The following is a 17,612-nucleotide window of genomic DNA, read 5'->3' on the forward strand; positions in this document are numbered from 1 at the left end:
ACAGATCTCAGTAGATGTTTGCAGCTGGTCCTCTTCCACTCTTGCTCATACAGAAAAAGCAACTCCCAGGTTCCTCTCTTTAGTTTCAGAACCAGTACGGGTTTCTAAGATATTAACAAAGAAGCAAACAAAAAAAAATACACTTAAAGACTTGCTTTGAAGTTATTTTTATTTGGGCATATTTGTAACATTCTCATTATGTTATAGAGGTGATAGTTTACTTTGTGTTTTAGAGAGGTTAAGGATGGGGGCACTGCTACACAGTCTCATAGTTTTACGGTGGTTCAATAATGTTTATGTCTGCCCTGGTTGGATCTGAAATAACACTGAAACTGTCTGAGGGCTCAGCTCCTCTTATACTGAAAAGTGAACATGGTGAGCAGTGCTTTGCAGCTTAAAACTGCCATTTTGGAGCTTTTGTCTGATGAAATGTCTTCTTGGCAAACACATGGATTTTTCTCTAAATCTGCAACACAATGCAGATCCCATTCATGGTGTGGCAGAGAACAGAGACATCAGTTGTTGCATAGAAGGATGGGGAGAAAAGGTCAAGATTGTGGAGCCAGGGAGTTGTGGGACTCGGGGTGGGGAGTGGGGAGCTGGCCGAGAGCAAGAGTTAGGTTGAGGTTTCAACCCTGGAATTCTAATCCTAAAATTGATAGGAGTAGGATTGCTGGCCCCTAGCCCCCCCCCCCCCCCCCCCAGCCACCCCAGGCCTGTGTGTTTGGCTTTTGTCCCCAAATCCAAGAGCTAAGAGTAGCCTAGTAGCCAAACTTCCAATCCACTTATACAGACATGTTTGGCAGCATCTGGAATTCTTCCTTATGCAAATGAGGCATCCCAGTGCCCTGGCCATGGACAATGATGCACACTCACCCTGAAATCCTCTACCCACCCCCTCAGGTTTAAGTAGCCTTTGTTCCCCTATTAAAAGAGCGGTCTCATTGAAGCTGTCTCCCAAGAGTCTGTTCTCTGTTAGCTCACTACTGCCTGAGGTGTCTTTTGTTCCCAGCTATTCCCACTATGGACAACCTGAACAGCAAAGGATGGTGTATTAATCTACTAGGCCTTCCACAGCAACCCAGTTTGGCCTGTTTAACAACAGAGATTTATTACCTCACAGTTCCAGCAGGTGAGAATCCCAGAGAGAGATGCTAACAGTTGGTTTCTCCTAAGATCTCTTCTCCACGTGGTGGTTTTTGTCTGAGTATGCATGTCCCCATGTTCTTCTTTCTCTTTATTAGAAACCAGGCCTGACAAATAAGGTCTTGCCCTTAGGATATTTAACCTTAGTTATTTCATTAGAAGTCCTATATCCAGATATATTCTTACAGGCAGTTTGAGCTTCACCAAGTGACTTTTCAGGAACACAACTCAGTCCATAATAGTTACAGTATCTTAAGGGGTACTGTAAAAAGAAAAAAACTGAGGCCAAGCATGGTGGCACATACCTTAACTCACATCACTTGGAAGGCAGAGGCAGGTGGATCTTTGTGAATTTGAGGCCAACCTGTTCTACAAAGAGAGTTCCAGCACAGCCAAGGCTATTACACAGAGAAACCCTGTCTTGAAATACCAAACAACAATGAGAGAGAGAGAGAGAGAGAGAGAGAGAGAGAGAGAGAGAGAGAGAGAAACTGAGATAAAATATCGTCAATTACTCCTTTCTATTCTCTGCAGTACCCATACAGATAGCCCCTCCTTTCCCCAGTTTCTGTTGGATTTTAATCATATGCTATAATTACAATAACTTTCAGTGCAGTGTATTACTATAATTACACTATTTTATTAATAATTCTTAATCACTTACTGTGCTTAATTTGTAAATTAAACTTTGTGTAGGTAGTATATACAGGAGAGTCCATATAGAGCTATCTGGGGTTTTATGCACCTATTAGGATACTAGAACACATAACCATGGATAAAAAGGAATTCTGGATATGGACTTGGAAATCACATGATGAAGGAAGTTCACTTCAGCAAAATCAGTAAGGTAAGGAACAATTTTAATGTCTCTAGTAGGGAATCAGGAGATTCATATACTGGGGTACTTGGTAGCCTTATTTTAAGAATGAGGAAACTCATTTATATACCATTGGGATAATTTATAGTCAAGAGCAGTAGTTCTAGCACTAGGGAGGCTGATATAGGAAAACTGCCACAAGTTTGAGGTCAGCCTGGGTTGTATGGTGAACTCCAGGCCAGACTGAGCTATGGTATAAGACCCTGTCTATAAAACACAGACCAAAAAGGAGATTTTCTTTCAAGTAACATTAGGTAAAAAGGGCAAAATGAAGATAAATTTGTAGTTTGCTATTAGATAGATGGTGTGCAAATATATAAATGTAAACTAGAGATACATTATAGCTGCATACATTTATATATTCATATGTATTATAATATATTCATTTTTAATTAAATGACATATTGAATTGGCTGTGATGGCTCACAATTCATGCCAATCCTTCCAGCACTTCAGTGGCTGAAGAACTGCTAAAGTTCAAGACCAGTCTGAACTACAGAAATCCTGTCTTTTAGCTGGGCAGTGGTGGCGCACGCCTTTAATCCCAGCACTTGGGAGGCAGAGGCAGGTGGATTTCTGAGTTCAAGGCCAGCCTGGTCTACAGAGTGAGTCCAGGACAGCCAGGACTACACAGAGAAACCCTGTCTCAAAAAAAAAAAAAAAAACAAAAACAAAAAAAACAAAAAACAAAACAAAAAACTATCCTGTCTTTTTTTTTTTTTTTTTTTTTTTTTTTTTTGGTTTTTCAAGACAGGGTTTCTCTGTGTAGCCCTGGTTGTCCTGGAACTCACTCTGTAGACCAGGCTGGCCTCAAACTCAGATATTTGCCTGCCTCTGCCTCCTATGTGCTGGGATTAAAGGCATGTGCCACCACTGCCTGGCTAGAAATCCTGTCTTTAAAAAGTTCACAACATACTGACTTTATTTATATAATAAGCACTATTTATATACTGTGTATTAAATGTCAAATATACATTATTTTGCATATTATAGTTATTTAATATCAAGTATATGAATGTTGCTCACATGTATGTATGTGAACCACATGTGCCTAGTGCCTGTGGAGGTATGACTTCAATTCACCTGGAATTGAAGTTACAGAGCCATAGTGTGTGTGCTGGGAACTGAACCCAGGGCTTCTGCAAGAGCAGCAAGTGCTCTTAACTGCTGACCCATCTCCCTACCCCAATATGTGTATATTTTTAATTTTAAGCTTTTGCTTATAGGTTATCTCTATAAGCATATTCCTTGGCATAGAGTCAAGGAATGGAGAGAGACCACTAGGAAAATGCATAAAACTGAGTGTATTAATTTCTGCAGCAAGAAAAACTCTATACCAGAGGAACTGAAGAGAATCAGTAGAAGAGAAGATGGATGAATTTTTACAGTATTTAGGCCTCTGTTCAATGACTGAGGTGTTTAAGGGAGGTAAGCATCAACTCTGAAAAGAATGTTAGGCATCTGTTTGGAAACAGTGAAAAACAAAGCAGGGTTGAGACACTCTTGGTAAATAAAGAACTGAAAAAAGGCTGCTAGATGCGGCATGGCCTTAGGAAGACACTGTTTTCCGGTGGTCTTGACATTTGCCCTGTCTGTACATCACAGACCATTAATAGTGAGCGCTTCACTTTCTCAGCCTTCAAACTGTTCATGTTAAAAAAAGAAAGAAAGAAAGCTTTAAAACCGAACGAAAATTAACATTCTCCACGTACTTCTTAAACATAGATCACCATTTTTTCGCATATATAAAAAAAAAAAAAACTTTTTTTTTTTCTTTTCAGCCCAAATTTCTGCAATTCCACTCTCCATTAGGAGCTTCGTTTATTTATTTATTTTTTTAAACTGTTCTAGGGAGGCAGAGTACACGGGGTCTTTTACAGAGATATGTGGTAGAAAGGAGACTATTTAGAGCTAGCAAGAACCTTGAGAAAATGATAGAGTCGCTGTCTGAATGTTAGCTACAGACCCAGCACTCAACACTTCAGATCCTCGTCCTCGGTCTCATCCTTTAAGCCCACGATAAGACCTGCATCTGTGGACGCCACAGCAATACACTCTCTGCCACTTTTACGTCACCTTACTCGCTTTGGCACCTTTACTTAAAAACCTCGCCACCTTTGAAGCCCTGGGTCGTTCCGAGCGTCGATTCTGCGTCCCTTCTCCGATTAGTCAGCTGTCACAACTTCTCTCCGGGGGCGTGGACAAACTCGGTGCTGGATCCGGCTCGCGGTGATGACGAAATCAGCGGGCGACGGCGGCGGCCGCTGTAGCGGCCTTGCGGCAGGGTAGGGCTTCCGGGCCGTAGGCCTGACTCCCCAGAGCTGCTGTCATGGCGGGTGCTCTGTGGGGTTTCTTTTCCATCCTGCTTCTGTTATTATCAGGAGATGCCCACAGCTCGGAGGTGCCTGGGGCTGCTGCCGAGGGCCCGGGAGGTAGTGGGGTCGGCCTGGGAGATCGTTTTAAGATCGAGGGACGTGCGGTTGTTCCGGGGGTGAAGCCTCAGGACTGGATCTCCGCGGCCCGAGTGCTGGTAGACGGAGAAGAGCATGTCGGCTTCCTTAAGTGAGCATTCTGAGGGCAGCAGGAAAGCGATTGGGGCGGACGCTGGAAGGGTACCCAGTTAGGACAACTGTCAGGACCCGCAATGTAGCTGTCACAAATTGAAGGCACCGGTGCCACTAACGGTCTATGCTGGGAGACCTTGAGAGGGAGTCAGGTACTTCAGCAACGAGGATGGTGGACAGTGGTCCCAGGCGCCCGAAACATATGGGGTCATTTATTTGTAGCCCCATTTTGTTCCCGGAGTGAGGCAGATCATACTTGGGCCCAGGGGACTTTCATTTATCTGTTGGGTTTTACCGTCTCTGCATTTTGCTAATGTTTCTGAAACCTAGTTGTCACTCTTCTGGTAGCTTGGTGTTATGTAGAAAGATGCTAAACAAGTGGGAATTGTCAAAGCCCAAAGGGCTCCCAGTGATGACATAGACTGTAAGGCTAATGGTCCTGCTTCTAAAATTAATGGGCCCTGAAGTACCTAATCAAAGAGTGCTTTTATTGGTCTGAGATTGTGATTATTGTTCTTTTTTACAATTGAATTTGTCAAGGGATTTGCGATATCGCAGTCATGATTTTAGTCAGACCAGGGTTTCTCAAGGTTCCTTACACATAATTATTCTTTTCTTGTTCTTAAGAGTTTGTTATTTATGTTTATATTGGAAGGTGGGATGCATTTCTTAACGCTTTGTCAGCAGTCCGTTTTCGCTCTTCTAGGCATGAATATGATGTTTTAAATTTTGCCACCAGTATTTGGAGTTGAAACTATGAACTGAAAGAAAATGTTTCTTTGCTGGCTTTATAGACTAACTTGTGATATCTGAAAACCATACATTTTAAATGTGAACATTTGAATTTGAATTGCATATTTCTGCAGATTGTTGAAGTTCCCTTGTGGGATATTAAACCTCAGATTAATAAATAATGACAAATTGACAACCAATATTTTAATATTATCTGGCACTAGGGTATTGTTTAAATTTTATCCTAACTAATGTTTCATTAATAATAAATTCCCAATAAGATTTGGAAGATAAGGCTTAATTGAGAATTAAACTTCTGCAGTATATAGCACGTTTGAAAACCACTATTTTTATTTTGAAGTTATTTTACAATCATATATATATAGATAGATAGATATAGATATGCTTAGCCTTGTACAGTGACACAAGCCTAGCATCTCAGCTCCTCAGGAATCGGAAGCAGAAGGATTGTGAGCTAGAGGAGAGGACACTGAACAGCTTAGTTGATACCCTGTCTCGAAGGAAAAAAAACAAAAACTGTCAATACAGTTTTGTGGTGGGACTTAGTGTGCAAGAGGTCCTGGAGCGACTCCCAAGTACAAGTAAATAAATGTTTACTAAAGAAAATATAAACAAGATATTTTCTTTTAAAAAGATGTAACAGAAAGATAATAACCTTTAATGTTTTATAGTAATTTTTTCTAATTCTTTTTAGAATCATATGGCTTGTCTTTAAAAGCATAGAAAACCATAATTTTCATTTAACATTTATGAACATTTTTTTATTACTTTATGTTCTTATATTCATATAGAAGGGCTGGTTGAGAATGTGTTTGTGGTAAAAGTCTTGTTGGAAGTAGGGTAGGTAATTTGTCATAGCTGTTTTGAATAACCAGCACACAAGTTTGACTATGTTTTTGGTTTCTGGGGAAGTAGATTGGGACTTTCCTAATGGAGATGAGAGGTGTTGGGTTAAAGAGTACTCAAGCCATTTTTCATATTATAACATGCATACAAACCACAACTCACTTTTCTAGTCTTCTGGTTTTGGACAGTTAGGTAGTTGTCAGGTTTTTTTGTTTTGTTTGTGTTTTGTTTTGATATTTTGAGTTTATATACTACTTGTGAATTTTTTAAAATTATTTACTTTATGTATATGAGTACACTGTAGCTGTTTTCAGACACACCAGAAGAGGGCATTGGATCCCATTACAGATGGTTGTGAGACACCATGTGGTTGCTGGGAATTGAACTCAGGACCTCTGGAAGAGCAATCAGTGCTCTTAACCACTGAGCCATCTCTCCAGCCCTTGAATTTTTTTTTAAATGCATAGTTTCACTATATGGTTCATACCATCCTCAAACTCATGTCCTCCTGTGACTCACTTCCTCATGGGACTTACAGGTGTCTCCTATCACGCTAAGCTTTGCTTTTTCTTTCAGTAATTAAAATTCTATTTATGTTGAATAGTCAACAGTTTCTTTTTCTTTTCCTCTGCTCAGAAAAAAATGTTTTGAAGTTGATTCTGTCAGGGTCTCTCAAGAAGCAGAAGATGACTGGATGTAATATCCATACTTATGTCCCAGCTCTTGGGAGGCTGAGGCAATAGCATTGTGAATCTGAGGCCATGCTGGGTCAGATAGCAAGACGTTTGTCTCCAAAAGCAAAAGAACAGAATATGCACCAAAATTGACTAGTTCACATAGAGTTTAATAAAAGGATTAAAACAGTGTATTCATCATGGTATAAAGAAATCGGATTGTGTAATACCCTGGAGCTTACAGCCTCAACAGTATTTATCCAATAATACATGAAAGCAAAACCAACAAAGAAACTACTGCCACCTCTGCTAGAGGGACAAGGAGGGGAAGAAGCTACTGGACACTTGGAGGTGCTAGAGTGGGGTGAGCTAAGGGGTTTGGGATGGGGCTTGTATGCAGCCATGGTCCTGAGGAGAGCCAGTTAGAGACGGCCTGTCAGTGATAGAGCTGGGGAGGAAATAGTCTAAGGGCAGTTTCTTCCCTTCCCACAGACACAAAAAGAAAGGGACAGTGGTGGTTCTGGAGAATGGGAGGGTGATATGGCTGTGACATCTGTCATCGCATTGATTGTCAGGGTTGATTGGCTAGACAGATGTCTCCTAATTCTCACCACACCACATACAACCGTCCTGAAGCTGCTAGGCCGTCCAAAAACCCTCAGATGGTACATTTGAGAGTGGGTCTAGAGAATAAACATGTGCAGCTGAGGAATAAGGTATTTCAGTGTTTATGGATCAGTTATGCCTTATCTTAGTATATACTTGCAATGACAAAGAACACTTTTCATCTTCATTTTTTAAATTTCTGTTTTCATTGAAGTAGCAGTTTTTCATTTTCTAGACAGGTTATTTTTGACTTGCAAGAAGAAATTACCAGCTTCTGGTTGGGTGATTTAAACAAACAAACAAACAAACAAACAAAAAACCTACTAGGATTACAGGAAATAAAGAAAAGAAAGATAGCTTTAACTTCTATATGACCAGTCAAAAAGTAATTACAGTAAATGAGACTATTTATAATAAATGGGACAATTTACTATTGAAATATGTATGTGAAAAAGAAAGCCAATAAAATACAAATGAACTAGAATAGAATTATCTTTTTAAGATAATAAGAATAAATTGAGCACACCTCAGTGGTGCTGAGGCACCACTCAGGCAGTGGTGGCGCATGCCTTTAATCCCAGCACTTGGGAGGCAGAGGCTGGTAGATTTCTGAGTTCAAGGCCAGCCTGGTCTACAGAGTAAGTTCCAGGACAGCCAGGACTACACAGAGAAACCCTGTCTTGAAAAACAGAAACAAAACAAAACAAAACAAAAGAATAAATTGAGGGAACATGATAAAATTGGTGCCCTATTATTGCAATAATATACATCCATAATTTTTCTTCAGTAAAGATAGAGCTTCAGAGTAGAAACTGCTCTTTTGTTACTGCCATTTGTACCTGCAGAGGGAATCTCTATTACTCTGGCATAGGCTCATCTAATTTTAGAAACTGTTAGAATTCTGGAGCATAAAATGTAGGACCAACTTTTGGCATTTTTGTGTATTTGAGAAGGGTAGAAACCATATAGTCCAAGCTGGCCATGAATTCACTATGTAGTTCAGGCTGGCTTCAGATTGGCAGTGATCTCCTGAGTTTTATGATTACAGGATAAGTCACCATACCTGTGTTTTCTGTTTGGTTAGCTGCTTCCAGTTTGTTTGTTTGTTTGTTTGTTTGTTTGTTTGTTTGTGATAGCCTTAACCACTGTAGTCCAGGTTATGTTGAAACTTACTCTGTAGCCCAGGCTGGCCTTGAACCTATGGTAATATTCCTGCTTAAGCTCCCCCTGCCCCTCTGCACTAGGACTATATGTGTGAGCCACCATGTCTGGGTTTCTTCTGGTGTTTTTTGAGAACTGTTGGGAAATAAGCAAGTGGCTTCAAGCAGGGAAAGATTAAGGTGCTGATGAGAAGTAACTAAGTACGATTTTCCTTTTCCAGGACAGATGGGAGCTTTGTGGTTCATGATATTCCCTCTGGCTCTTATGTAGTGGAAGTTATTTCTCCAGCTTACAAGTTTGACCCTGTCCGAGTCGATATCACTTCAAAGGGAAAAATGCGGTGAGGATACCCAGTTTATTTTTTATTAAAGTCTAGTCTACTTAGTATGTTCTTGCATGTTACTTTTGAAATTTATAGTGAAGGTTCAGAGTTTCTTACTTAAAGCACAGTTGTTTCTTAAAACCTTTTCTCTACTCTTGTTTGTAATCTGAGCATTGAGACTATGAAGTTGAATTTTCCCCCTCTAGATGAATGTTCACAACATCTACTATAGTTGTTTAGAGTAAAGGTAAGGTTACTTACTCTAGGGAGAAGGTACTGTGATATAATCGAAATGTGACTTTTAAAGTAGAGAATTATTTAACTTTTGAATTAGAAATACTACTCAGGACTTTCCATTGAGATATTTTGATAATCCCTCCTCTTATTAGCTACAGAGTTGATCTAGAAGTTTCTATAGCTTTTCCTTTATACACTACAAATTTTATTAAAGGGATTATCAGATGTAATTGTGGAGTTTATGTCAAAGTAAGGATCTTGATAAAATTGAAAGAGGGGTCATGAGATAACCCAGCAGGTAAACATACATGCCACGGAGCCTAATGACCAGGGTTTTATCTCTGAGACCCACATGATGGAAGGAAGAACCAATTCCTGCAAGTTGTCCTCTGGCCTCCACAAGTGTACTGTGGCACATATGTGCCCACAAACATTCCCCAAATTTGGTAAAAATGTGTAACCTGGGGTATAAAACTTCTCTCAAAGGCTAGGAGTGTCCAAGCTGAAGATTGAAGGTGAGCCTTGGTTAGTATAACTGGAATAGTCGCACATAGAAATGTTTAACTTCCCTGGAAGGTGATGCCCTATTACCTGTTTAAATTCAGAAAGACATTTTTATTGGTTGAAATTACTCTAAAAATTCAAAGTAAATAAAAAAGAGTGTGTATTGAGCCATCCATGAAACAGACCTGTAGATACTAGACACTACAGTTACTAAATGTGGGCTAAAATAGTTTAAAGGTATATTTTAGGCGATTAAAGAAAGGAAAGACTTGATATCTCTTGTTCTTATTGTAAAAGCTACTATATATAAATTTGTAATCTTGTCTTAATTAGAATGTTAGTTTTGGGGGGCTGGAGAGATGGCTCAGAGGTTAGGGGCACTGGCTGTTCTTCCAGAGGTCCTGAGTTCAATTCCCAGCAACCACATGGTGGCTCACAACCATCTATAGTGAGATCTGATGCCCTCTTCTGGCATGCAGGCATACATTTCAGACAGAATGCAGTATACATAATAAATAAATCCTTAAAAAATTGTCAGTCTTTATAGGATATAAAAAGAAATAGATTTCCTGCTAAGACAAATGATATATCAAAGTAGGTGGTAGATATTTGAAAAAAGATGAGATAGAACTTCTACAGTAAATACATCTCAGTCATTGAGATGTATTTAACATCTCAAAGATTAACATATATATATATATATATATATATATATATATATATATATATATATAACAACTGAAAAGAAGTCTGTTGAGTTGGAAGACGTAGTAAAAGAAATTACCCAAACTACGGAACACATAAACAAATGGACAATGATAGCAAAGCAAAAATAAACAAATGGAGATATAGCCCAGTGGGAGTACACTTACCTCACATACTCACGGTCCTGGGTTTGAGCCTAGTACTAACACCACTACTGAAATAGACAGACAGAAAGAATTTGAAATGTAAAAAGTGAACAATGAGAAAAAATAGATCATTTCAAAGGTAAAGTGGATTATGCACAAATGACTTACAAGTAAGGATTTTTATTTTCTTTATTTTTTGAGGCAGTGTTTTATTATGTAGCCCTGACTGGCATGGAACTCACTGTGTAGACCAGCTGTCCTCAAACTCATTTAGATCAAGCTGCTTCTACCTCTACTGGAGTCAAGAGTGCTGGGATTTAAAGTGTATGTTATCAATTCCAGCTGAGAATTTTTTTTTAGTTGCGCCTCTGGTTTAAAAAAAAAAAAAAAAACAAAAAACAAAACCTATTGCCAATGTATTTTCTATGGTGCTCTTGAATCATATATTTTTCCTGCAAAATAGCATGAAAAATTGGGTGTATCCAGTAATGTATGTCTTAGACCATCAAAAATGTATAAGCCAATACTTGTATGTTTATAATAAAATAAATTTATTACTACATATAATAAAAAGACTTTAAAATGGGAAAGATTCTAAAAGAATTTGGGAAGAATTTTGCTTGTTTTTCTTTTGTTTTTTTCTTGTGTTTGTTTGGTTTTTTTGTTTGTTTGTTTGTTTGTTTTTAAGACAAAGTCTCATAAAGCCCAGGCAAGCCTACAGCTCAATGTGTAGCTCAGTCTGGCCTTGAACTCTGATCCTTCTGCCTCTGCTTCTCAGGGCTAGGATTATAGATTTGCCATGACACCCAGGTTTAAAATAACGTTTGATATAAAAAGAAGGTCAGGAGTCTTATGGACCTGTATGTGTAGGAAGTGATAGAGCTAGAAGACCCAAATCTGCTTCCTGTGTACCTTAATGAGTGCTTTAGATGGTTTGACCAGACTTTCAAGATCAAAAGTTTAGATGTGGAGCTGAAAAGATGGCTCAAGACTTATGAATCCTGGCTGCTCTTGCAGAGGACCTGGCTGCAATTTCCAGCACCCACATGGCAGCTCCCAACCATCTCTAACTCCAGTTCCAGAGGATCTGAACCCTCTTCTGGCATGCTTGGATGCTGCATACATATGCAGACATACATGAAGGCAAAACACCCATAACATAAAAATAAATAATTTTTAAAAGATTTATATTTGAAACCTGAAATAAGTCTAAGGCATTGCTGACATAAGTAGTTCTTAACCTTGCTTTGTTTGTTTTGCTTTCTTGTATGTATGCTTTCTTTTGTAGTAGCCTGGGATTCAACCCAGGACCTTGTACATGTTGGACAAGTGTCCTACTTTTGAGCTCTTGCCCAACCCCAGTCATGTTTTTCACAGAATCTATTTCTTCCTTATCAGAGCAAGATATGTGAATTACATCAAAACGTCAGAAGTGGTCAGATTACCGTATCCTCTCCAAATGAAATCTTCAGGTCCACCTTCTTACTTTATTAAGAGGGAATCATGGGGCTGGACAGACTTTCTGATGAACCCAATGGTACGTATAGAGCATTTTACTAATAGCTGGTTTGCTTCTAGCAGTCAGAAACTTTAGGATCCTGTGAGAGGGAAGGGTGAAATTGGGAAACCAGTGTCTTTGGGAACAGATAATGAAAGATTAGAATTTCACTTTGTATTTCATAATAAATGTACAGCTGAAATAAATGTTGAGGAAGATATCAGATTTCATGGGATATTAGGTAGAATGAGAGTGTGTGCTGAGTTTTATATGGAGTTAACCTGTCCATTCTATTTGTATATTAGCCCATTGATAAATGGCATTTATAAATGTGCTGGCATTTATTAACCAGCCCATGTTAATAGGACATGTAATGTTTTATTGTTGTTGTTTGAGAAAGGGTTCCATGGGTCCCAAGCTGGCCTTGAGCTTGCTATGTAGCTGAGGATGACAGTGAACTTAAGATTCTCCTGCCTCTACTTCTCAAGTGCTAGGATTACAGGGATACACTATCATGCTTAGTTGTTTTGTGAGGTGCTGGGATCAAACCCAGGGCCTCCTAGATGCTAGACAAGTACTCTACAGAACTAGCTACAAACCCAGCCTCTGTAGTAGGGCTTTCTTTTTTTCCTTTAAAACATGTATAGTGAACAGAGATGTTACCTTGGTGTACTTTAATTAGTTAGTATTAATCTTGAAACTCATGTGTGATCCTACTTGTAAAATACTAATAGATACATACTTTAGAAACAAATTTGCCTTTTAAAAAAATCTGTTTTTAAAAATTGAATTATTTTAGGATTCTCTAAATTTGGATTAGGTTCCATACTGATAACTACTAAGATCATAATCAGTACTGTTTGGGGCTAGTCATCTAGTTTATTACCAGAGCTAAAGGGACAGGAGAGCAGCTGAGAAGAGAAACATCAGCAAGAGACTCTGTCGTTTTCATCCTCGGTGTTCTCATTTCTGAAATTGCACAGAAATATGTCAAGTGCTAAAGGATTCTAGGTCATCTTCAGAAAGAATGTGCCTTGCACTGTGCTCTGGAGGATGTAATTAAGAGCAGTAATGTAGTCCTCGGGAAGCAGCACAGATGTCTCTACAGAGCAGCCCCTGTGGCCACTGGAATCAGCAATCCCAGTGCCAGCTTGCAGGAAGAAGACAATGAACAGGCAGTTCATTTGGAAATTACGTGTGTTAAAGCTAAACTCTTTACAAAGATAGAAGGCACGTAGAAGTGTGTCAGTCCAGCCCAGGCACACACAGCAAGGCCGTGGCAGTCTCAGATGCTCCACAGCAATCGCACAGCCCCCAGCACCCAAGCTGAGCAGCACTGTTGTGATACATTTTGTTCTATGTACACACTTGACTCTCGATGTTGGCTATTAAAACAGGCTTTGTTTCACAAACTAAAGTGGAGGAAAAGGTTTCTAATAGTTTTCTTTTGCAGGTTATGATGATGGTTCTTCCATTATTGATATTTGTGCTTCTGCCTAAAGTGGTTAACACAAGTGATCCTGACATGAGACGGGTAAGCTGATTGCCCAGCTATGGACTTTTGAGTCACACTGTATCTTTTTTTAAAGTGGCATTCCAGACTGGTGTGCATGTGCATGTGTGCATGGTATGTGTGTATGTGCGTGTGTGTGCTTACAGACACTGGAAAGTAAACCTTTAAATGCCTTGTGCATTCTGCCAAGTGCTCTACCACTGGAACAGCAACATCCCTAGTGCTAGTTTTTAAGCCAGTTTTAAATCTGCTTTGAGATAGACTCTCAGTAAGCTACCCATGCTGGCCTTGAACTGTCAATCTTTCTGCCTCAGCTTTCCATCCTATCATTTGGCTCATGTTCTGGTGCTTGTTCTATTTAACTGCAGCTCTGTAGCTGTAGCTGAGGCTGAGATTTCCAACTTTATTCTAGTTCCCATGACAAATTCTTCTAAGAGTTTGTGTAAATGCAGTATTATGTTTCCTTGAATTAAGTAGCTGCTTTCATTGGATGAGATGAATTCAGTTGGTCATCTTGGTAAATGCTGATGTCTTTTTATATAGATAGAACATTGTACTTAGACTCTTCGTGTGCCTTACTTGTTACACAGCTGAAGTGCATAACCTTAATATGCTTTTGGGTTTGGTTTGGTTTGGTTTGGTTTGGTTTGGTTTGGTTTGGTTTGGTTTGGTTTTCAAGACAGGGTTTCTCTGTGTAGCCCTGGCTGTCCTGGAACTCACTCTGTACACCAGGCTGGCCTTGAACTCAGAAATCTGCCTGCCTCTGCCTCACAAGCGCCGGGATTAAAGGCGTGCACCACCACTGCCTGGCAAAATAATACATCTTCAAAAAAAACTATCCTTCAAATTGAAAAATCTAAAAAGGATATGGATAATTTTTTAAAAAGAGAGAGAGAGAAAGTACTTAGTAATTTTCATGTATATGTTCATACATGCAGACGACTCGGTAGATCTAGGGAAGAGCACCTCTCATGTCTGATACTTTCTCCCGCAGGAGATGGAGCAGTCAATGAACATGTTGAATTCCAACCATGAATTGCCTGATGTCTCTGAGTTTATGACAAGACTCTTTTCTTCAAAATCCTCTGGCAAATCTAGTAGTGGCAGCAGTAAAACAGGCAAAAGTGGAGCTGGCAAAAGGAGGTAGTCAGGCCCACAGCTGCCATCGCACAAACTTGGCTCTACCAGGTGGCATCCAAGTCTTGATGGAAAAGCGTGTGAAGTGACTACTGTAAACCGAGTCATCCTGAAGCTGATCTCCTGCAACTGTTGTCTATGTTAACTTCTTAACACATGTTTTGTACTTGGTACACAAGAAAACCCAGCTTTCATCCTTTGTATGAGGTCAATATTAATGTCACTGAATTAATTACAGTGTCCTATAGAAAATGACATTAATAAATTATATGAAGTACTATACATTATGTATATTAAAGAGGTCTTAATCCAGAGATAAAATTATCTTCTGTTGTTCTTCATTACTTTTCTAAAAAGCTTTCTCCTTTCTTTATCTGAACTTCACTTTTAAATACTTGCTTGGTAGTAGTCTGCATACTGTGTTTATGCACGTGGTCATACATCTCAAAATTTCCACCCTAAAACAGGTGTGGTGGCTCACACTTGGAATCCTAGCACTGAAATGACTGATGCAGAAGAATTGCCTTGAGATTGAGGCCAGCCCAGGATACAGAGTAAGACTTTTTAAAAAATAAAGCTCTTTAAGACCTGCGCTCACAGTGAACATTCCCTCGTTGTGAAGTGGCATGGTATGTTCCCGATGCAGTTAACATCTTACTGTAACACTTGTACTTAGAGTGTGACCATGGGAGTCAGCATAGAACCCATCAAAAGGTTCTAGTTTTCATCCTTGGGATTCACTTCACAACTCTTGTCTATTGGCTGTGTGCAGTGGTCTGTAATAAGGAACAAAGGTGGATGATATCGCAGCATCTGTCTCAGTAAGGCTATGCACAGAGGGAGATGGGAAAGCAGCTCAGCCAGAAACAAAGCCTCCTGCCCTAAGGATGAGAAACCAGCCTTTAGTGTCATATAGAGACATGGCTCAAAAAGTTTCCAAGTTACTCTTCCTTACAGTCTTAGAGTTCTTTTTGTAGTGACAGGGCATGAGAACATCACAACATTTCAGTTTGGAGAGGTAAATTTACTTCAATAAGTCACAAAAGGTTTTATGCTTTTTCTTACAGGTTATTTTAATTCCAGAGACGCTCCCAAGCCACAGTATTGGACAAGTAGAGGGCTCCATCCTCTCCTTCCTGAAAGGACTCTGTATTGCTTTCTTAACATTAAATTAGGAAACACGCAGAAGGCTTTCTCTTTTGCTTATTTTTGAGACAGAGTCCTACTTTGAACCCCTGGCTAGCTTGGAACTTATTACATAGCCCAAGTTGGCTTCAAATATGTAATAATCCTGCTTCAAGCTTCCAAATGCTGGGATTCCAAATTTGTGCCACCTTGGCCGTAAATAAATGCTTAAGGAAGCAAACAAGTGCTAATAAAGTTCTTAAACGGGCCTACATGGAACAAGTAACATACAAGATGGAAAGGCTGGACATGAATTAACCAGGGTGAAGCTGAGAAGGGGCAAGATGGATGACTGCTGAGTCGGGGTGTGTCTGTTGGGGGGAGGGGGGAGAGAGTGGGTGGCTTATGGAGGAACTAAACAAATATAGCTAAAAGAAAGCCCTCCCAGAACTAGGACCGGTAACTTGAGGTTAGCAGATGCCTCTTGAGTGCACCGCAAGCCTGAAATTACTTTGTCTCCTGGTGGACAAATTGTCTTTGTAGCAAAATCATAAAGGAACACCCTGGGTAGGGCCTGGTAAGTGTGGGCCAGTAATCATAGCTACTAATGAGGCTGAGGCAGGAGGATCACAATTGCAAGGCCTTCCTAGGCTATACTAAACATCACAGAAAGGGCATGGCTGGGTTGGACATTTGAATGAGACCCTGTTTCAAAACATCTTAAAAGGTTGGTGGAATGCTGGCCTAGTGTGAGAGGTCCTTGATTCAATTCCTAAGACTGGATGGAGAGAGTCAGTCAGTCAGCCATGTATGTCAAACTCCAGGGTGCTTGAGGCAGATAAGTAGAACTGAACACAGACTGAACTCAGACCGACTTGCACTTGAATCTTGAAACATATTGGCTGCAGTTAATCATACTGAGTAACAAGGCAAGGTGGAGCTGAGGCCTTAGCTCAGTGGTAGAACATATCTATAACATCCCAGGCTCCAGTGTCCAAAGAAAATCTTCAAGATGATGTTAATTAGAAGAAAAATGTAGGCCTCCCATTCCTGCCTGTTTTACTCCTTGCGTACTTCTGTCTGGCTCAGATTCAAATCTCCCATCTAAGTACTAACCAGGCCAGACCCTGCTTAGATTCTAAGATCAGATGAGATTGGGGACATTCAGGGTGATATGGCTATAGGCCCAGCTTTAAATCTTTGACAAGGCCCAGCAGGGGCCAGTAGCATAGAGACTGCTTTTCTTTATATTCTCTTTAGACTGGAAAGAACATTCCTGGTAGATAGCTAGCCTTCTACATACCCTGACAGATAGCTCCCACCTTAACAGGTTTTTCTGTTCTCATTGCTTCAAGTTGTATGTCTATAAAGGCATGTGTGCCTGTATGCATTTACTTTTGAAGGAATTCTTGCTGAATCTACAGGCAACTCTTCATCTCTGTAATGCTACCTGACTTCTCTTGTGAGGAGCTGGTTATCAAATAGAAAACTTAGGTGTGTCCAAAAAAGAGAAATATTGCAACATGATGTCTTGGTATGTGGCTTGTGAAGTAGGAACCAAATGTGGGGAAAGAAACAACTACTCTGAAGCTGGAGAAGTAGCTCAGTTGGTACAGTGCTTATGTGACATGCAGAAAACCCTGTGTTCAGTCCTCAGCATCACATCAATCAGTGTGATCATGTGCACAAGTAATTCTATTAGTTGGGAGGCAGGAAGATCAGATGTTCAAAGTCATCCTCAGCTACATAGAGAGTGTCCAGGCTAATCTGAGCTAGACAGTCTGTCTTTTGTTTGACA

General features: G+C 39.9%; 1 protein-coding gene across 2 annotated transcripts; it reads left to right on the forward strand.

Annotated features, from left to right (window-relative positions):
• Positions 1 to 4,259: 4,259 nt before the first annotated feature.
• Emc7 (ER membrane protein complex subunit 7) lies at positions 4,260 to 15,013 on the forward strand. Of its 2 annotated transcripts, XM_034496853.2 has the most exons (5): positions 4,260 to 4,585; positions 8,848 to 8,967; positions 11,940 to 12,078; positions 13,493 to 13,573; positions 14,547 to 15,013. In XM_034496853.2, the coding sequence occupies exons 1-5, from the start codon at positions 4,353 to 4,355 to the stop codon at positions 14,697 to 14,699; spliced, it is 726 nt and encodes a 241-aa protein (XP_034352744.1). In that variant the 5' UTR covers positions 4,260 to 4,352; the 3' UTR covers positions 14,700 to 15,013. The 2 variants fall into 2 exon arrangements, with proteins under 2 accessions (XP_034352744.1, XP_076785571.1); XM_076929456.1 differs by lacking the exon at positions 8,848 to 8,967 and having other exon boundaries at positions 4,261 to 4,585.
• Positions 15,014 to 17,612: the final 2,599 nt, after the last annotated feature.

The sequence above is a fragment of the Arvicanthis niloticus genome, chromosome 2 (assembly GCF_011762505.2).
Source record: "Arvicanthis niloticus isolate mArvNil1 chromosome 2, mArvNil1.pat.X, whole genome shotgun sequence".
NCBI classification, from domain to species: Eukaryota; Metazoa; Chordata; class Mammalia; order Rodentia; family Muridae; genus Arvicanthis; species Arvicanthis niloticus.